The following is a 20,922-nucleotide window of genomic DNA, read 5'->3' as shown; positions in this document are numbered from 1 at the left end:
TTAATGAATAAAAAAAAGAGAATAACTTGCTTTGGTGCTCATTTACAACATCCAATAAAAATTTGACACGTCAACTTATTTCACCAAATAGAGTAAACACAAAACACCAAATCTACCCACTCAATTGTTTGTCATGTTTCCCATCTCCTTCTTCTTCCACCACCTCCCTTGCCGCTGCCGACGGCATCACCGGAGCAAGACAACATAGTTGGCGGCTTCGCAAGTTGAATCTAGTAAACTGTGAGAAGAAAAAGAGTTTTTGTATCAATAATATTGTGGTAGAAGGGTTACGATGATGCTTCAAGAGAATAAAAATTTAATGTTAATCCAAAAGAAAAAGAAAATTTCCTCACTCCGATGTCTGTGTTTGTGATAAAGCCGGTAGAAAAGACGTTAGGTTGGCTGATTTGTTGTTTTTATGTTTATTTTTATTTCATGTTCCAAGTTGACGTGTCCAATTTTTATTGAACGCCGTAAATAAGTGAGTTTACAACTTTACACCACATTTCATAGTATTGACTATTATAAAACTATTAGCAAAAATAAACGGTAGGATTTGGTGTGACTTTTCAGCCCATTAACAACGCGTCTTCTGCAATATTAGGCTCCTATGGGCCTCTGGTTGAGTACCCACTCAAACCGCAAGAGACAATAACAACTGCATTTTCCTGCAAAGATGTAAATGATGAGTGACAATTTGATGGCTCATGTGATATCTGTTTTTTTTCCCCCTTAGCTGATGGCTTATGAATTGGGATCTTCAGCAATTTGTTGCCCAAACCGGCAAATTGTGAAAGAATTCATATGAAATTTACCTACGTGAATAGGTTGCCGAATACCTCCATTTATTTGGGCAAGAAATTGCTGGGGATCTGAATCCATGGCTTATGGAGTAAAAAGAGAAAACAGCCTGCTCCACTACTCCTAGTAAAAGGATTTCAAAAACTTGAAGATGAGATGCCATATAAACATGGTGCCCCATTAAGGGTGACCTGAGAACACAGGGCATTAGCCATGTTATTGTAGCCAACGCCCACTTTGTTCTCAGGAGTCAACCTTAATGGGGTGTACCCTATTATATGAAGTAGAATGTCATATAGAACATATGGGATAGTGGTTCGGATAGGATTTACAGCAATTAATTGTAGCAATTTGAGTAGTTATTGTGAGAGAGTTCATATAAGACCCAACTATTCGGGTCAAAAAACCCGTCTCACCGTAACTAAATAAATTGCTAGCCAATTACCTTGGATCCGAATCCGTGGTTTTCTTGGGTTCTCTCATCTCAAGCCATGTAAACAAGAAGCCCCAAAGGGGTGACCTGAGAACACAAAGTGCATTAGCCATTGTTATAGCAGGGCACCAACAAACTTTGTGTTCTCAGTCGTCACTCCTCTGGGGTATACTCTGTTATACGAGATGGACACTGTAAATATTAGAGATAGGAATTGGGTTACTGGGGTTCTCCTTTATAGAGGTCAGAAACTCTGAAGGGCTTCATGTCACACTATGTTGTCATTCTACCGACACTTTTGTATGTCGTCATATTTTGCACATTTTTTGGAAATCTTCCCAACCGCACATGGACAGAGATTAAACAAAAAAGGTTTAAATGCATAATTGTTATTTGTGCTTTATTAATTATTATCACTTTATCAAAAGGTACCCAATTTTAAAAAGTAAAAACAAATTCATATATCTATTTTTCATCTATTTACCGACTATAAACAGTAATAAACGAAACAACATTTTTTAATGTGTATAAAAAATATGTAAAACAAAAAAATTACAGGAATTTCCTCCCATTAGTCTGACGAATATATCTTTTAACCCATTTAAAATAGTGTTAAATGTCTATTTTAAATTTAATGTGTCTTTTAAATGTTTATAAACATTTTGCACTATTTTAAATTAATAAGAGGAGACAAAAATGCCCATCCGCTATAACTAATTAGATACTATCAAGTTCATTTGAAATAGAAATAATCCTAATTCTATTTTAAATGGGTTGAGGATCTTTCCTCTTGATTTGGAGGAAATTTATGTACATAAAAAAATAAAATTAAATTAAAAAATGCCATGTGTAAACATATCACCTTAGCTTGAAACTTAGTATTAAAAAAAGAAAAAGCATAGGTTGCAAAGAAGGGGAACATGATCCCCTCAAATTTCTTTCAAATTTGAGGTTCTCTTATTATTATTCTTAATTATGTTTTACATTTAATAATCTACAACGTGTCAAGACAGCTGTCACATAAAATAAATGCTAAAATTAATGAAAATTTATTTTCTCTCTCTAGTTCATCGAGGCAGTAAAGTTTTATTAACTTTAACATTTATTTTGTGTGACAGCTGACATGTTGTAGATTGTTAGATATAAAGTATGGTTAAGATTTAATAATAAGATAATCTCAAATTCAGAAGAAATTTGAGGGAATTCTAATCCCAAAGGAGGTGAGGTAATTTTCTCATTTTTGCCCATTAAGGTAATTTTTTTTTTACATGTTTACACAAGTTGGAGGAATATAAATTCGAACTAATGACCTCTACTTAATAAAATATGATCCTTAACCGATTGAACTCCCTGTTGAGACTACTCTTAAGGAGGTTTGTCTTACTTCAATGATACCAATGGCCCTGGGCTGTTACTGTACCAGGGCCAGCTTCAATCCCAAAAAAAAAAAAAAAAAATTCACCTCAAAATTAATCTTAATATCTCTACTTTTTATATCACATCAATCATTTTTATTATTATTATTCAAATAAAAAATCACTATAAAACAAATTTTTTACTTTTTTTCTATATAAAATATATTTTTTCACTTTTTTCCATAAAACATTTTCACTAAAACCAATCAAACACATATATTCAAAAAAAAAAGTGCTACGGTACTAGCCCTGAAACAGTACCAACCCAAGGCCATTGCCAAACGGGCCAATAAGAACTTATAAAATCAAATCCCATTGACCAATTCCAACTTCGCATTAATGGAAGGGTTATAATTTCAACGGCCAGAGGCCCACATCTCATTTTCTTAGGATTAGGTGTGTGTACTAATATGTTTTGGGGACTTTTCTCTTTTTTTCTTTTTCTTTTTTTCTTTTTCTCTCTCTTTTGTTTTTTTTTTTTTCAAAGTGTTTAGAAGTGACTAAATGGAGCAAAATGGCTAGTTTAGAAAAGAGTAAGGATACCATGAATCTGCTGTAAAATACTCAAGATAGAGGTGACATGTATGGTACACGCGCTACAACAAAGACAATGGGATTGAAGAAAGCAGATCGGTGAAGGTGGTGGAGAAGCACATTGATAATAGCAGTGGATGGATAGATGTAAATCCAACCTCCAAAACCCCATCCCCATATAAAAAGACAATGGATAAAAAGAACTAAAGATAAATACAAATCTAAAGAGGCTCCTGAGGAACATTTGTATTTGTTGGGGGGAGTATAGTTGAGAATAACCCCTTGGAGTAAAATGGGTTCGTGCTATATCACTTTGTAAAAATTTCATTTGTCTGCTTCTCTCTCAAGGTGTATTTTGAGAGAGAGAGAGAGAGAGAGAGGCAAGTTTCGCCTACTTTCAAACGGGTAGCATATGTTCTTTTCTTAACCAATCAATTTTTATTTTGTGTTTTGATTTCAAAAGATAAAAATCAAATTGGTTAGACAAAACTTTTTATTGACACTTTCTTTCAAAAAAATGCGAAGTGCTCTCCTCACACGGTGCCCCCCCCCTCCTCTTTTTTTTTTTTATATGGATATTATTTTATAAAAATAAATAAGAACAATTTTTTTAAAAAATAATATCCATTTAGAAGAACATGATACACATCATTCTTGCTTGCAACCATCTTTTAATCATCTATTTTTACAAATATAATAGATCTATTATTAAATTTGTGAATTCATATAGATCATATAATAATTCAATGGTAGATTGATCCATTTTTAGTATAGAAATGATTGAAAAATGGTTTAGAGAATAATTTTTATCATTTTTTAAAGAGAGCATCTAGGATTTTTTTTTTTTTTTCCTAAGCAAAAATACCACAATATCATTCACGCGCGAGTGGGGCAGTTGACAACCACAGCCACAGGAGACGTGTCGGTGTGGTCGACGTGGTGTCTGGATTGTATTATATGAGAAAAGGAACACCGAACACGCCAACGACACTGAAAGAAACCCCCATTTATTATATTCACAAGCAAGCAGGTCAAAGCCTCATCCTCTTCCGTCTTCAGTAATCTTTTGGCCTCCCAAATCCACCCACTTTCATCCCACATTTTCATACTTTGCCGGCATCAATGGATCAGTTTCTTCATTCAGATTCTCACAACAAACCCACCACCCACCCTCAGAAGCACCACCAACCGTCCAACAGTGAGCTCCTCGCCAGCGCCAAGTTGTTGGCTGAGGCAGCCCAGTCATCGATGCGACATGAAACCGACAAAGTTGACAAGGGCAGGGCGGCCGGTGCCGCTGCCGATCTCCTCGATGCTGCCTCTCACTATGGAAAGCTGGAAGAAAAGAGCTTCGGCAAATACGTAGAGAAGGCCGAGACTTATCTCCACCAGTACCACTCATCCCAGTCCTCCACCACCACCACCACCCATGGTTCTGGCCACTCAGCCACCACCACCACCACACACTCATCCGCCACCACCACCGCACACTCAGCACCACACTCAGATGGTGGTAGTACTGGTGATGCCAATTCCGGAAGTGGGTACGGGGAATACTTTAAGATGGCTGAAGGTTTCTTGAAGAAATATTGATTCCAACTGCTTTTGCAATTTCTTTGCTGTATTTTCGTTTTTTTTTTCTTCCTTTTCCTCTTTGTATGTTCTATCTATTCTGTAGTTGTGCTTTGTGGATTTGTAGCCTTTGGATCTTGGGTTGTAGTGTGTCACAAATATGTTTAGTGTGCTACAAATATGTTTAGTGTGCTACAAATATGTTCAGTGTGCTAATCTATTCGCCCAACATGTATTTCTCCCTTTTATCTCATCAGATTGCAATATTAGATTATAGATCTAGCACATACATATCTCTGAGCTGCGTCTTGACTCGGTCAAAGACAGATTTCAGGTATCATCTGGTCACAACAAACCCAAATTGGCTCCTCTCCACAAAGAATTCTCCATGGCTAGTCCTCCTATCCTATAAGCTTAACAATAACAGGGTAACTGGCTGGATAAGAGCCAGAAGGCCCAGACCCGCACCCTCAGCGCGTGCAACACGACTTAGCACCCAAACGTCCGGAGGAAGATATTTTACTACTGGAACATATTTCATAATTCAAATAACACAACCAAATACCCAAACTTAAAGTGAGACCAATCAAAAATTACCAGCCACATCTCCACCGTCGTCCCAAATGGGCCGGCCACCACCAACCACCGCACCCAATGTTGGTAATAATTAGCAAGGCAAAATACCACGTCGCCGTCGCAGTCGGCCCATGCCGTCTTCCTTTCAGTTGCCGCCAACTACCCACTGTGAGCGTCTCCGTCGATCTTGCAGGTGTTGTCTACCCCCATTTTTTTTTTGTGTAAAGACCTGGTCAGCCGGTAAAAGTTTGAAAGTGGGCCATGGAAGCAACACGAGAGGATCATTACGGTTCCATAATTTTCCCATGGAAACAAGGAAATTGTCATAGAGGAGAATGATGACATGATGTAATCATAAAGGCCCACCCTAGACTTGGGGCGTGTTTTGAAATTGCATTTAGGCTTTTCAAACGCAATTTTAAACCGTCCTTATTTAACACTTAAAAAGTTTGTTCGAAGAAAAAAAATATTCGTTTGGTAAAAAAAATTAAAAGTATTTTTAAGAGCCTAAAAAACTTAAAAATGGTTAAAACGCATTTTTGGCACAAATTTAAGAGCTTGTTTGAAATTGCGTTTGAGAAATAAAGCTTGTTAAAAAACATTTTTAACTTAAAAACTCTATTTCTCAAATACAATTTCAAATATACTCTTACTTGTTTGAGCAGGTCTAGGTTACTTGAAGAAAGTGGACCATGGCCTTCTTATAATCGCTTACCTAAATTACAAATAATATGGTTACACAATTACACATATTTTTCTTTCGCAACTCTTATTTATCTCTCTTTATCGCAACTCTTGATGAAAATATATAATCATTGTTAGTAAATATATGTATATTTTAATTAAACATAATTTTTAGGTTTATTTTCTAGTGATTTTATTTTAATATTTGAATGTTGTAAATAAAAGTTGATATATATATATATATAATTGTTGATTTTTGTATGAGATATTTTTCATCGAAACAAATGGTCGTAAAAGAAAAGCTGGAATAAAAAAAAAAAAAAAAAATCCAATATTTGTATTTGACAATAAACAAGATCCAGGCCATATATATATATATATATATAGAGAGAGAGAGAGATTTAATAAGACAAGCAAAACTTAAGATCACTTTGGGATAATTTGTTACGGGCTTAATTGCTTAATCACAGTAAGAGTAGTTCAAGAAACCCTAATACCTGCCAAATCAACTCAAGAGCTGAATAATCTTTGTTTCATTTCATTAATAAATTTGGTTTCTTTAAATAGAGACTAGACAAATAGAAATAGACTACTTCTAATGATAATATATTATCTTTAATGATAACATATAATCTCTAATATTTAAATTATAAATCTAATTCTATAAACATAACTTATTATTTTTAAGTATTTTAATCTTAAAATACCTCCATTACTAGACTCATAACATAATTATTCTACCAAAAATATTATACACACTCTAATTATCACACTCACAATTACAATTTTCATGGCATGACACAAAAATATTATTAAATTTTAGATGAAAAATTTTTAAATTTTGGATCAAATAACAATTTTTAATGTAATATCAAGAAATGCGTGGTTGAGAGAGACAACTTGGAAAAACATTCTCTCCATTTTAAATTTTATCTATTTCTTTTTGTTAGTACATTTAGAAGGGTAAAATTGTCCAAATTTTTTTGGGGTTAAATTTTTGGATAAAACTACCTTTCTAAATGTACTAACGGGAGAAAATTGAGGGAATTTGAAATGGAGACGAAACGTGTCTCTTAATCCACACTTTGTTTGTGAAGGCAATTGACTCCCGCACGACGCCGTTTCTTCAATATTGGGTCTTATAATCAGGTTCTTCCAGTCCCCGAAACGGTTATCGGGGGCGGAGAGAGAGAGAGAGATCTTCCTCCATCCACCTCTGCTCTATTCCTCATCTTTCCGACTTCCACCTCAATTCCTATATGAACCGAAGAAGGTAAGATTCTGATTCTCTTTCAGTTCGTCTTCCAAATTAAACGCCACTTTTCCGGTTTAATTCTGGATTCATTCTTTAATTCTCTTTGCCAAAATTATTTTTGCGTTATTTTTTGTTTGTTTGTTTGTTTTTGTTTTTATGCATCCGATTCCTGAATTTAATCATAATTTTTCATTGTCTCTACCAAAAAATTGTCTCTGATGGGAACTTCTTGTGCATCGCTGTATGCAGTGTTAATTTCTCTGGTTTTAAGTGGCACTTGAATATGTCCCAAGTCCCAACTTTTTGTTGCATTTTGTGATGATTGGAATTTAATTTTGGACTTAGAAAATCGTAGACTAAAATCAGCTTCTAATGGGGGAATTAATTTTAATAGAATTTGTCTTCATATCTTGCGGGTCAAGTTAAGGTTTTAGTCACTCTTAGATGCAAAGAAGAAGTTGTAATGTGTATGTGCGTGCGTGTATTGCAATATCAATGAAACAAGGAGAAATTAGATATGTAAGAAACTTATTATAAAGAAAAACATAATTCTTTTCTTACAAAACAAGATATAGAAATTAGATATGTAGGCGTCCGATACATTTGTTATAGAATTCTGTATGATTTTTTTTTTTGGGGGGTTTTATAGCAGGGCTCAGAAAGAGATTATACAAATATGTCTTGTAGTTCCAGGTTGTGATTTATGTAGTGCCTAGATATCCTGAGAGAACAAAACATCAGGCACTATGTGTATAACAATCCGACTTTAATCACTCCATCTCACCGCTGTCTGTACCTTTGAAGATTTGTCTTCCTAACTCTAAGAGTCCGTTTGGTCTTAGCAATTTTGCTTGTCAAGAGTGCGTTTTTAAACACAATCGCGGGAAGTGTCCCATTTGGAGGTGTGTTCGAAAAAATGGCAGTTTGAAAACGTAGAAAGAAATCACGTTTTCAAATAGCAAGCAAGGGCAGTTTCAAAGGCTGAATAGCGATTTTAAATACTAGATTGCGATTTTACCAAACGCTTAATTGCGTTTTTAAAAATTGCATTTTGAAATTGAAATCTTTCAAACTGCATATTTTGAAACCACTAAACCAAACGGACCCTAAGAAGGGTAGCATAATAAGCCTTTATTTTTGTGTAAAGGAGATGCAGGGTGTGAACTGGTTTCTTGGGTTCCCATTACAACACAAAGTTCTGTTTCAGCTGTGGTCTGTGTTCAAATGTCAGTTTTTTGTTTTGGATTTCAGGGAGCTCATGTATCACGTTGGTGGGATACAGTACTAGGGTTTTGTTGGATGAGACCTGAAAGTTGTGCTTAGGTTTGCATTTAGATGATTAGAGCTCAAAAATATATTGGATATATGTTTCTCTACATTTCTAGGGACAATTACTGCATCGGTTTCTGTAAACTTCAACCAAACAGTTTAGCTGTTAGATGAACACTGGAGTTGTACTTGTGAAAATACCTCTGTTGGGATGCTAGACCGAGTGCTAATTTCTTGTAGGCTTACAACTGCAGGTGTTATTAGCTGCAGTTTAAATTTGTCATACTAGCCATATAATTCTAAACAGGGCAATCAGGTTGACACGATATGCTAATGACTCGTTTTCACAATCACATTTATTTAGACGGTGATTGACTTCCTAACTATGAGGCTTTGTTTGTTAAAGCTTTTTCCTTTTTCCTTTTAATTTTTCTTTTCAAAACAAAAACATAACAAATAACTTAAAACACAAGATACTCACAAAACACTGAAAATTATTTTCACCTTTATGCCACATTAAAACACTTCAAAAAAAAAATAAATAAATAAATACTCGCCAAAGCACATTAACAAACGGAGCCTTCAGCTGTTATAGGTTTTATGTCAGGAACATGAGCTGTTGATAATTGACACTAAGCTGGTTGACCTTTGGTTCTTTTGCAGGAGAATGGCTAAAACTCACTGACTTTAGCAGTTACTGCTCGTCTTATAGGAGTTTTTCTTGTGTCATGATGTGGAAATTTGCTTCAAATGCCATTGCAAGCATTGGACTGAAGAAAAACTCACTAGAGTCAAGTCGAGCTTGTCCAGAGTGCTCAGATGATGAAGTGTGTTCAAATTCTAGCCGAGAGGAAGGACTGGAATGCCCAATATGCTGGGAGTCTTTCAATATTGTTGAGAATGTCCCCTATGTGTTATGGTGCGGTCACACGCTCTGCAAAAATTGTATCCTAGCGCTTCAATTGGCTGTCTTGAAATTCCCCGCTCAACAAATCACAATTCCATTCTTCATTTCCTGTCCATGGTGCCACTTGTTATCATTCCGGCTGGTTTATAAGGGAAACCTTAGCTACCCTCGCAAAAATTTCTTCCTTCTTTGGATGGTTGAGAGCTTGAATGGCGATGGATTGAAGTTCAATTCCTCCTCCTGTGGTGAAAATCAACCGACTTGGTCTCCAAGATGCAATCTTGCTCTTGGAAATCAAGCTACCAATGGTAATCTCAGAAGGGCCCCTCCTACCCGTAGCCCTGGACAACAGGGGTCTAACGTTGATAATGGTAGCAGCATTGTGGAGAGACACCAATTTTCCCTTCATAAATCTCTGGATTTCTTTATTCACTTCACATCCAAGTTCCCTTTGGTCATCATATTTCTTCTGATTGCCTTTTTTGTTGTACCTGGCTGTGCTGTCATCTTAGCCCTCTACTTACTAGTTACAGTTGTTTTTGCAATCCCTTCTTTCTTGGTATTGTATTTTGCTTACCCTACTTTGGAGAGGCTGGTGAGGGAAATAACCTCATGAGATGTAGTTGGTCCAATTTCTCTTTTCTGAATTCACCCCCATTGCCTGTTATCGAAATTGGTCACTCCACTACACTTTCTAGCAGTTTGTGTCTTTTCGAGGTCAAGAAGCTTTTAATATTTTTCCCAAAGTTTATATGTGATGCCATGGAAGCTTCAAGAACCTGAGAGGCATGGTCCTGTCATTGAATTCTTTACTTTGAGAGTGATTGTCAGTGATTTGGATGAACATATTGTACGAACTCGAGTGTGCATAAGAATATATTTTACCCAGTGCTTCTGGTGGTGATACCTGATTATTTTTTTATTACAATTTCTTCTGTTAGGATCATCTCCAGTTCATTTGAATTGGAGAATATCTAGTTAATTATAGTGGAGGGGTATTTTTGTCTTTTCACTTTTTGAGTAGACAAAAATACCTCTCAACTACAATTAACTAGATATTTTCCCGTTCAAACTGGAGATAATCCTAATTCTAATGGTTTTGGGCAGCTATTGCATGCAAATCATGAGAGTTTCAAGAATTTATTGCTAAACGGGGATAATATTTGTTTTAATAGCTGGGAAATGAGCTTAATTAGTTTCCTGAGTTCTCCTTCAAGACATAGGTCTATAAAAGGTGCCTACAACTATCCAAAGAGGTCACATAAAAAATAAAAAATAAAAAAAAGGTTAAATACCAAATACCTACATGGGGTTTGGTAACTTTATTTTTATTTCATTGGAGTTTTATTTTTATCCCAGGACCCCCCTGGGGTTTTAATAAAGGACCAAGTTAGTCCATCCGTTAGTTGACCGTTATGACTGACACGTGGACCAATCAGATGTTGACACGTGACACATTTATTTATTTTTTTTTAAATTAAAAAAAATGTTTTTTTTTTTTAAAAAAAAAAAGGAGAAGGAAAAAAATTGGGGGTGGCTCCTAGGCCATTTGAGCCACCCCCATCCGGCCCATGGCCAAAGGGGGTGGCCGAGCCACCCCCAATTTTTTTCCTTTTCCTTTTTTTTTTTTTTTTTTTTTTTTTTTTAATACATTTTTTTTAATGAAAAAATAATTAAATAGGTGCCACGTGTCAATATCTGATTGGTCCACGTATCAGTTCTAACAGTCAATGGATGGACTAACTTGGTCCTTTATCAAAACCCTAAGAGGGTTCTGTGATAAAAATGAAACTCCAAGGAGATAAAAATAAAGTTACCAAACCCCATGAGGGTATTTGGTATTTAACCCATAAAAAAACCCTATCCAAAGCGGATCCAGTTAGGGGGTTCATCTGTCCAAGTGTCACAATCGATTGTCCAATTGCAGGAGAATCATGGAATAATTAATTAAAATCAATGTTATTATGGGAGTGTAGAATTTTCCATCTCTTTGAGTTAGATAAGAAACTGTGAAAATATTTCTTACACTTTTAAAAAGGTCCATATAGAATTACTATTTCGAAGAACTGTAAAGATTGATATATTTGTCCATGAGAAACCAAGATAATGAGGTCACAGTCAGCTATTGCATGCAAGTCATGAGTGTCAAAGAATTTAGTCAGATGTTTTGAACATCATGGCATCATAATGGTAACAGCTCGGGATTTACTGCAATCCGACTGCGATTGTGAGAGGCCCATGAGAATCGATTCACTTGCCCAAAAATTACAATTGCTTGTACGATTGCAGGGGCAGGGCATTGCAAGGGATTCCGGCTCATTAACATCAATCATCATAATGTTGTCCAAAAATCGTGGATTAATTAATTAATAGCAGATGGGGGTGTATTAATTACTTGGAACTTTTTATTGGTGACTTCTCTTTGATATAGAATATTGGCAAATCATACAAATAGTTTCCCATGAGTTGGCGCTTTGAGTTAGACAAGAAACTGTGAAATTAATATTTACATGTTAAAGAACTTAAAATGTAAAACCAGATAAACAGATCACAGTCAGCAGCAGAAACATGTCTTAGGAACTCTCCCCGTTGTTCTAATGATGGTTGACTTTTCCTTCACCTTCAACTCTTCAACTCTTCGATTATCCTTTGCCTTCTCTCTTGCTCCAACTGCAATCTGCTCAATGTATTCCATATCCCTGCGGAATTCGTCCATGGCTTTTTTCCTTTTTCTCTCCAGTTCACTCTGCACTCAAGAAGATGTTATCATAATCAGACCCTATCCAATGTCCATTATTATTCTGAATTAGCTCATGAAAAAAAGAGAATGAAACAAAACCTCTGTCCTCTTTAGTTTGCGACTGGCTTTGTTCCTCTTCTTTTCCTCCCAGGAATTTAAGGTGGAAATCAACTTCTCATGCCTGAAATTCAAACTATCAGTGAATAAACAGTACATATTTCTTAATTGCTTGTAGCATTGGAAGCGAAAATTCTAGCTGAAAATTTTCTTTTTGAGTCCCCATATACTTTTATTTTAATGTCTATTATTTGCAATTAATATTGATAAATAAGACCTGTCTTTGATTTTAGCCAACTCAGCTTCCTCCCAAGCATCTGCTTCTGTTTCTTGCGTTGCAGATCTCATTGAGCTCTGCCGCCTGGAACCACTTGGTGGGATTCCGGTTCTTGTTGAACTCTGCCTTTGAATTTCGACTGGTTTTAATGTGGCAGGGACATCAGCTTCAGGTCTTATACTGTCGGTGCTTTTCAGGTGGTCAGCAAAAGTTGGAGTCTTTTTCATTGAAGGGACACGCCCTATGGGCTTTCCAGTCATTGCCGCAGTTGCAGGCACCTTTCTATCTTCTCTTTCAGAATATTTCATTGAAGTTTCACCTAAGACACAGAATGTCATGAATTTTTGTTCCAAAAAAAGTATATAATATAATCAGTTATCATGCTCTGCTTTCTTTACCTGGGAGTCGCTTGGATGCCCTTCCATCTTCTTCTATCAAAATTGCTTTACCCTCCTTTTTGCTCTTGATTGTAGTCAAAGGGGTTCCTGGCTCGTCCAGTGCGTTGATGGCAAATGCAGCAGCCGCCACTGTGGCTGCATACGGGTCAACCCCATTGCTTGAATCATAATCCTGACTCTTTCGTCCAGAGAACTGTCTCTGGAGCCAGTTTTTCTTCTCTGAAAAACACACACCATGCATTAACTAACATTAAGGTGTGTGGTTAATCAATTTGTTACTTCTTTCTCCCTTTCTCCATCAAGACAAGAAGTTTTTTACCTTTGAAACTTTGAGTCTTTTGAGGTGGTATTCTTCGATCCGTGAGGCTGCCAGCCTCCTGTGTCTTCTCCCTTCGTGGGCCAGAATATTTGGTCCTGATATTATGTATATATTTATATATATATATATCATCTCTCAGCTTTGATGACCACCAAATTGATTTGATTATCTCTTTTCATAAATTAAAAGTTGATTTTTACTGTCAAATCACTAAGTTGTACGACAGTCGTATAGTAGTCTACAAAATAACAAACAGTACCTTTTGCAAATAATCTTAATTACCCAAATATGAAACCACGGTTCCCAGGCCCCTTGGTTTCGTCTCAAATTAAGTATGCACAAATTTAAAAACCGTCTTTGATTACTACCCATGCAAGGTATGGTGATTACAATCCAAAATAATCATGTCTGAATAATGTAAATTTATGCAACGATGAATTCTCATCTTCACTTCCCCCATCAGCTATATATATATATTCATTGTTAAGAAGGAGAATTACCTCATTTGCTTGAGCAAAGCGTCCATAGTTTGAGAGCAGATCTGTTCTGAAACCTTAGTGCTTGAGAAATATTGATTGGGTTAATCCATGGTTGGTCTGGTGTGTATTTGAAGGAGAAGGGCAGGGAGAAAAGAAAGGTCTATAAATCAAGGTTGGGTATGCTTTGCATGTTAGGCCTGGTTTTGAATCTTAATCATCTTATGAGTGAAGAAAAGTATTCTTTCTTTCCCGGATGCTTTGCTTTCAATGTGGAGAGCTTTATATAATCTCTTTTTCTTCCCTTTCGCACTTTTTTTTTTTTAAAAAAAAAAAATTCTCAATAAATTGTCATTGTTTAGCCTTCTGGGCAATGGAGATTACACTTCTCTGATAGTAAAAGGAATAGCCTTGGCTGCCCAGGCAAAAGAGATGCGAAGAGCACGATTTTAGAATTGCAAAGGATATGTGCTTTCGTTGAGAGTCGAACTCAAGACCTCCCGCTTACTAAACGGGTGCTCTAACCAACTGAGCTACGAAAGCAACTTGGTGGATTTTGAAAACTATTTGATTTTACTCCCTTTTTGTTTTAAAGCAATTATCAGTTTTAAAAAGATCGTGATTATTAATAGATATTTCCAACAATAAAAATGGTTGGTAAGAAATGATAAATACTTACATGACACAATTTCTCCTATTTAATTAAAAAATAATGATTCAGATTTGGAATAATTTATGACATATTTGTTTGTATTCTTTGTAAGTTTTTTTTTTTTTTTTTTTTTTTAATTTATTTATTATTTATTTTTTTAAAGATGAATATATACAAACAATTCAAAATGCAAAACATTTATTAACAAAATCAAAACCCAAAAATTGTTTTCATTTTTATTTTACATCATAACACTTTTTTAAATTTAAAAAAAAAAAAAAAAAAAAAATCTCTCAAAACACATTAATAAACATCCCATTAGGAATTTTAGGAAATCTTGATCCATTTTGAACTAATAATTTACTACCTTGCGAATTCGAGTTTTCCCTGTGCAGACTACAGTGTAAAACTCATATTTGGTGAAGACTTCACATAATTGAAATAGAATTTTTAGGTTTCTGCCACTTATTAATTATCATTTCCTAGGTTTTGATAAAAACCAACCAGATGCTTACCTTTGTTGCTGTGTATTAAAAAAAAAAAAAAAAAAAAAAAAGATGGGTGCTCATATGATATCACACACTCGTAGGACTGTAGGAGATGCCTTCAATTGTTGGAGAATGCAAGAACATGGAGCAGATGAAGCAAGCTCGAGTAAAGTAAGGTGTTTTTTTTTTTTTTTTTTCTTGGTAATTAAGCAGTTTCTTCCAACACAATTAAACCCAACTGCATCATCAAAGCTTTCACATGACGGGAGCCTTACCCGTTGATTTTGAAAATTTTTTCATGTATATATTGGCTTAACCCCCGTTATCGTTTTAGCCCCTCACATGAAAAATGATGATTCCGTCCCTGATGGCTTGCCATGATTTCGTGGCATGTCAGGATAATTGTTTCAACGAAGGCTTCATATGTTCTTTTATGTAGTTGACTGTATACTATATTCATTTGACTTCGTTTGCCGCTGTAAAAGTAAACCAGGAACACAATTTTAAAGACAAACTAAGAAGTCCGCTCTCTTTTGATTCATTCATATCTACAATACTGCGACATAGTTTCATCCTTCAGACATGGTTGGATCCGGCCTTCGTCCATCCATCTCCCGTCAGGTCCAGCAACCAGCCATCCTGTCCAAATAAATTTTAAACTGTTTGGTTATCTACTAGGACAAGTGAGTCCCAAAGTGGGGTCTCTCACATGTACTATCAAATTGCACAATAAGACTGGACTCTCTCCTACTACTCGCAATTCAGACATAAAATTAATATAGGTCCTTATCCGATAAGGCGATAAGACAGGACAATCAAATCAAGGTTGGAGTTTCACCAAGCAGCAAAGGTGGAATGCCTTGGGTACCAATAACCACAATAACGGCTCCCGACATGGCCGTGCAACTTCATAATTTCAGCTATAACAACGCTATGAAACAATTTTCCCACTTCATCTCTATATCACTGCATCCTCATGCAACGATTCAAAAATATACCATCAATTCCTAATTGAAGAGAAAGCATGAAATGAAACCATTTACAGTATAAGCAACTCCCTAGCAACACAAACTAATCATCAACGATATACTTTTTTTTTTTTTTTTTTTTGATAAGTAATAAGAAGTTTTATTAAAAGCGTAAAGCGTAATAAGAAGTTTCATGACACAACCATAGATGGACACAAAATAAATTTTCCCATTTCATTTCAGAGAATCAGATCAGCCATTTTGGCAATATACAAATAAGATATCTAACCTAGTAAAGAATAAGTTGATGTCTTGACTACACAAGGAACTCAGTGTCAGAAACCTCAAGGACTTTGTGAATGCCTATTGGGCTTACACCCGGACGGAATGCATTTCCTTCAATATACCTGTTAAAGAACATTTAATAAACAATAAATTAGCTCAATTCAATGTTCAAACTCAGAAACTGCATAACTTTCCAAGATCCGAGCGGTCAACAGAACTCACATTTCTTTCAAGAAGGGGTGTTTATAGAAGGCATCAGGAATTCTCCCTGTAAACTGGTTGTGATCCAAGTATCTGAAATTGAACCAAGGGATCTTTCAAAGTTCACACTAATACAATTTCCTTTGCAAACATACATCAACTGCAAAAATACAATGCATTGATTCATGTATCCAACAACTTCTAAAATAGATAAAAAGAGAGTGCATTCCATGAAATGCCAACTAAAAGATGTATGCCGGCACAGAAATGCAAGTTTATTCTGTAGCTAAAACAAGCCATGGGACTTGTTCAAAATGCATCTACATTTTCCACATTAAGAAAGGCAAAAGATAAATATCGCAGTCAAATTCTACAAGCTTTAAGAATGGTGGCATGAATCATCTAAAATACTGTAATACTGAAGGTTTCCAATTCTAATCAAAGGCAGCAACCAAGACACCAAGTTAGGAAGATAAGTGGGCTGCATAATTCTGGACAGACCGAGATGTGTAGCAGACATTTCATTAAATTTAATTAATACAGTTCTTGTTTCTGATAAAACACTGCCATGGGCACCATTACCAAGTAGGTGAAAATAATAACAAACTGAATGCTACAAAACTTAGAGAGGATTTAACTAAATCATGAGAATATTTAGTTAAAGGCAATCTTGCTCAAATGATTAAACGGAGCATCAACAGCGAAAATAAAAGGCAAAATCAGATTTTAAGATGGCAAGATTCATTACTTTTTTCATTTATAAAAGTAGTTATAACCTTACACGTAGGTCCAAGGTCAAGTTAATTCAGTCAGCAAGAGACTGAATAATCCATTTTAATATTTTAAACTGCCTACCTATCAAAAAATATATATTTTAAACTGCCTAACCATTTCCCAGGGAGAGAAAGAAAGATAGAGAAGAAAAATGGAGGAACCAGCATCCAGGCTGCTAGTTTAATGTGTTTTTACTACTACCAAAAGGGCATCAGATCCTTCACACTCCCATCTCTATGAAAGTATACCACAATAGTAACGAGTCAAATACGACTGGAATTACCAATAAAAAATCTGAAAGAAAACTCACAAGTAAATCAGTTTAGGAATATGAGCAAGTCCAGATGGTATTACTCCAGACATTTTATTGTAGGAGAGGTACCTGTGAATGTAAAACAATCAACAATAAGGAACAAATACATAGTAAGATAATATTCTGATATATAGTTTACAGGAATAAGAAATGTTCATATCAACAGAGAGGGAATAGAAGGAGCAGAAGGGGAAGGAGGGGGAGGGGGAGGAGGAGAAAGAACAAGCAATACTTACAAGATTTCCAAGTTGGACAAGTTTGCAAGCTGTGCCGGTATTCCTCCCGTTAAATAATTATTATTTAGATAACTACACAACAGATTTACTCAGAGAATTACATATACTTATCACTTCAATGAAGTACACAGCAGCAATATATCAATGAAGTAACTGTAAATTCACCAAGTGAACCAACTTACAGGTTGCGAAGAGCTGGAAAGCACCCCTCAATGCGTATTAGTTCCCTTATAGTACCCACCAAATGATTGTTACCAACATCCCTATGAACACAAAAAATTTCAACAAACATTAATGGTGCAATGAAAATGCAAGGCCAACAACAAGATGTGCTACAGAGGATGTGGATTGTTACAGGTGCCGAAGATTTTGTAGAGTTCCCAATTCTGGAGGAATTCGACCGATCAAACGATTTTCCTGTAGATAGAGATAGCGAAGCGCTGGAAGGTTTGCAAGTTCCTTAGGGATTTCTCCTTTGAAGTTATTGAAGCTCAGGTATCTGTGCAAGTTTCAAGAAATAACAACTGAACTCTAAATACTATAAATAATATAAGCAGACACTCCACAAACTAAACTTTATGGTCATAGAAGTTAATGTTACTCACAGGTGAGTTAGACTCTTCAGTTCACCAATTTCGGGAGGAATAGCATCTTGTAGTTTATTCCACCTCAAATTACTGAGGAAAATAAATGTCAGCTTGGAGTGATAAACCAAACCTTTCCAACATTAAAAATACCATCAAGTAAAGCTTATAATCAAGACATGGGGGCAGAGGGAGGGATATGTTCTCCACAAACCAACAACTGTTGCTAGCAAAGAAGACACTCGTAAATCTTTTTTTATATATGTCCACTCTATCAAGGGACAATAAACCACCGCAAGCCTGACTATGAAATTGAAAATGCTATGTGCATAAATTAAAAGTATCAAAAACAATATTAAACAGACTTGTGATCTAAGAGGGAGTAAAGGAGTGTACAGTATTTTAAGACGCCTCAACCGTCCGATCTGAGGAGGAATTGGCCCGGTCAACTTGTTATTATGGAGATCCCTGTAATGTGGACACAATCATATATATATAGTAAACATTACCAGAAACAAAAAAGAATTTCTGAATTTGTGTTTATGTTTTCTAAGAACAGGAACATGTACCTGTGGCTACAATTTGCAGTTGCATTTATCAAAAAAGAATGAATTTGTATAATTTTATCTCCAGTAACATCATTATGCCAATTTATAAGTAAGCAATTGAAACCTAGTGAATTGAACAAGCCATGGTCATCGAAGTAACATTTCAGATGAGCCAAGCGACAATATACACAACAAAATTATTTCGAATAGAAGATTGAAGCTTACAGCCTAGTGAGATCCAACAGATTGGTGACAGCAGTAGGAAAAGGCCCCACAATCGACACCGCGTAAACTTCCCTGCAAGAAATACACGAAACAACTTTTACTCTCTCCAAGTCTCAACCTTAATTTCTTCTTCTTCGAGGTTTATAGAAATTTAGAGGTGGAGCTTACAATTCAGTGACGACTCTGTAATCTCCCTGAGTGGAGCAGGTGACCCCGGACCACGGCGGCAGATCGCCGTCCCCGCAGGGATCGTCCCCCACCCACGCGTACACCACCCTCCACCCCAGCGACGCCTTTATCTCGTTCAGCGCTTTCACTGAAGAAAATCATTTCACAATTTCACACATTCAATCTTATACAAAAAAAAAAAACAAAAGAAAAGGAAATGGGAGAGGCGATCTGAGAGTTACCGTCTCGTTTGAGGGTTTTGGAGAGAGCGAGGCCGAGTAGCGACGAGGAAATGAGGATCAGAGAAAATGCCAGCAACTGAAAACGCGCCATAAGAGACGCCAAGATTTCTCGGGCTAAGTTTGTAACTGTCAATAGATCTGAACAGTGATTGCAGAGATCTCTCTTTTCAGTGTTTGATTATTCGCTAGTTGAGTGAGTGCGAGCGAGCGGGCGAGCGTAATTGATTATTATTTAATTAATTTTCAGCTTCTAACGCGGAATTGGAAGAAAGCCTTCCCGTTTCGTCGGTGGGATTTTCTTTCTTCTTCGAATTCTGATTGGAGGGCTCCGTTTGCGTATGGTTTTGTTCAGCCAAAATTGGATTTGGGCTTATGCTTTTCCCCCTTTGCTGGAGAGCAAGCCCAGTTGGTTCAAGTTTCTCTCCAATGTCTAGGGGTGTATCTTTTATTTTGTTCAGTATTTTATTTTTCGATTATTTGGGCTAATGTCTAATGAATATCAAGTATTGACAAACAAAAAAAAAATTATTATACAATTCTGTTCAAAATAAGTTATTTATTTATTTATTTGATGAAATCTAGTACATATACTTTTTTTAACTAATTGTTGGATTTAAGAATTTCTCTGGAATGCTTTGGACATTTATATATACTTCTTTTTTGGAAGATACACATCTTTTGTGGACTATTTTTGATACTTAATCATCCCTAACTACTATTTATATACAAAAAGTCCATTCTATTAGTTGAGGGCATTAAATTTGACGGAAAAATGAGTACACGTGACATGCATGTACCTTTTTATTTTTATTTTTAAATACCTAATATGATGAAAATACCTTCCAAGTAAAAAAAATATGCACAAAAAAATAATAATAATAAAGAAAATAAATAAATAAGAAGAAGTAGTTGATTTGGCCATCCCCAGTCACTAGCTAGGGGGTGGCTAAGCCATCCTTAAACAATATCGGGGATGGTTCGAATAACCCCGAATCACCTGAGGACCGTCAAGCTAACCCTAAATGATTTCAAGGGTGATTAAACTACCACTAAAATGTTTTAGGATAGCTCAAACATCCCTAGGGGTGGTTGTACCACTCCTAGCGGCGACAACCATGCACCCTTAAGGGTTTGATGGCTAACCACCCCTTTTTTATTTAATTATTTTTTAAACTTTAAGTATATATATATTCAAGGTTTTTAGTCATTTCACGTTAAAGTATATGTCTATGCATATCACGTGCTCAATTTTTCGTTTGAGGTAACACTGTCAATTAATGGAAATTACGCTATTTGCATCTAAATGGTAGTTAGAAGGGGGTTAAACTTAAGCGTCACAAATAATAATTTAAGGAGTAAGTGATTATTTTCTATTATTTTCATATTTGTTTAAATGAGTGAAATAAATGGAAAGAAGAGCTTAATTTAATTTTTTTTTTTTTTTTTATCATTCTTGTCCAAAGAAAAAAGAAAAGGAGTAAATAGTCAATAAGCACTTACACCTAGGTCCTGTGTACTTATTTCA

General features: G+C 35.7%; 4 protein-coding genes and 1 non-coding gene across 6 annotated transcripts; 2 read left to right on the top strand and 3 right to left on the bottom strand.

Annotated features, from left to right (window-relative positions):
- The first annotated feature begins 4,206 nt into the window (after nt 1-4,206).
- LOC132178899 (nodulin-related protein 1) lies at nt 4,207-5,037 on the top strand. The gene has a single exon (XM_059591475.2). It carries the CDS (start codon nt 4,306-4,308, stop codon nt 4,774-4,776), a length of 471 nt encoding a protein of 156 aa, XP_059447458.2. The 5' UTR covers nt 4,207-4,305; the 3' UTR covers nt 4,777-5,037.
- Nucleotides 5,038-7,157: 2,120 nt separating this feature from the next.
- On the top strand, nt 7,158-10,368 carry LOC132178519 (RING/U-box superfamily protein). Its single transcript, XM_059590952.2, has 2 exons — nt 7,158-7,288; nt 9,203-10,368. Exon 2 carries the CDS (start codon nt 9,268-9,270, stop codon nt 10,060-10,062), a length of 795 nt encoding a protein of 264 aa, XP_059446935.2. The 5' UTR covers nt 7,158-7,288; nt 9,203-9,267; the 3' UTR covers nt 10,063-10,368.
- A 1,469-nt stretch (nt 10,369-11,837) lies between these two features.
- On the bottom strand, nt 11,838-13,946 carry LOC132179746 (uncharacterized). The gene is made up of 6 exons (XM_059592511.2): nt 13,738-13,946; nt 13,238-13,332; nt 12,919-13,137; nt 12,521-12,839; nt 12,286-12,367; nt 11,838-12,192 (listed from the first exon to the last, which is right to left on the bottom strand). Exons 1-6 carry the CDS (start codon nt 13,761-13,763, stop codon nt 12,001-12,003), a joined length of 933 nt encoding a protein of 310 aa, XP_059448494.2. The 5' UTR covers nt 13,764-13,946; the 3' UTR covers nt 11,838-12,000.
- Nucleotides 13,947-14,182: 236 nt separating this feature from the next.
- Nucleotides 14,183-14,256, bottom strand: TRNAT-AGU (transfer RNA threonine (anticodon AGU)). The gene has a single exon. It is a non-coding gene; the product is annotated as a tRNA-Thr (tRNA).
- A 927-nt stretch (nt 14,257-15,183) lies between these two features.
- LOC132180086 (uncharacterized) lies at nt 15,184-19,792 on the bottom strand. Of its 2 annotated transcripts, XM_059592933.2 has the most exons (12): nt 19,398-19,792; nt 19,156-19,303; nt 18,988-19,059; nt 18,611-18,682; nt 18,236-18,307; nt 17,986-18,129; nt 17,813-17,893; nt 17,631-17,702; nt 17,392-17,463; nt 16,329-16,400; nt 16,111-16,228; nt 15,184-15,492 (listed from the first exon to the last, which is right to left on the bottom strand). In XM_059592933.2, exons 1-11 carry the CDS (start codon nt 19,486-19,488, stop codon nt 16,138-16,140), a joined length of 987 nt encoding a protein of 328 aa, XP_059448916.1. In that variant the 5' UTR covers nt 19,489-19,792; the 3' UTR covers nt 15,184-15,492; nt 16,111-16,137. The 2 variants fall into 2 exon arrangements, with proteins under 2 accessions (XP_059448916.1, XP_059448915.1); XM_059592932.2 differs by lacking the exon at nt 15,184-15,492 and having other exon boundaries at nt 16,027-16,228.
- Between the last annotated feature and the right edge of the window lie 1,130 nt (nt 19,793-20,922).

Source organism: Corylus avellana, chromosome 4, assembly GCF_965113065.1.
Source record: "Corylus avellana chromosome 4, dhCorAvel1.hap1.2, whole genome shotgun sequence".
Lineage (NCBI taxonomy): Eukaryota > Viridiplantae > Streptophyta > Magnoliopsida > Fagales > Betulaceae > Corylus > Corylus avellana.
Note: the sequence above shows the minus strand (reverse complement) of the source record. Positions and strands in the feature narration are given on the sequence as shown.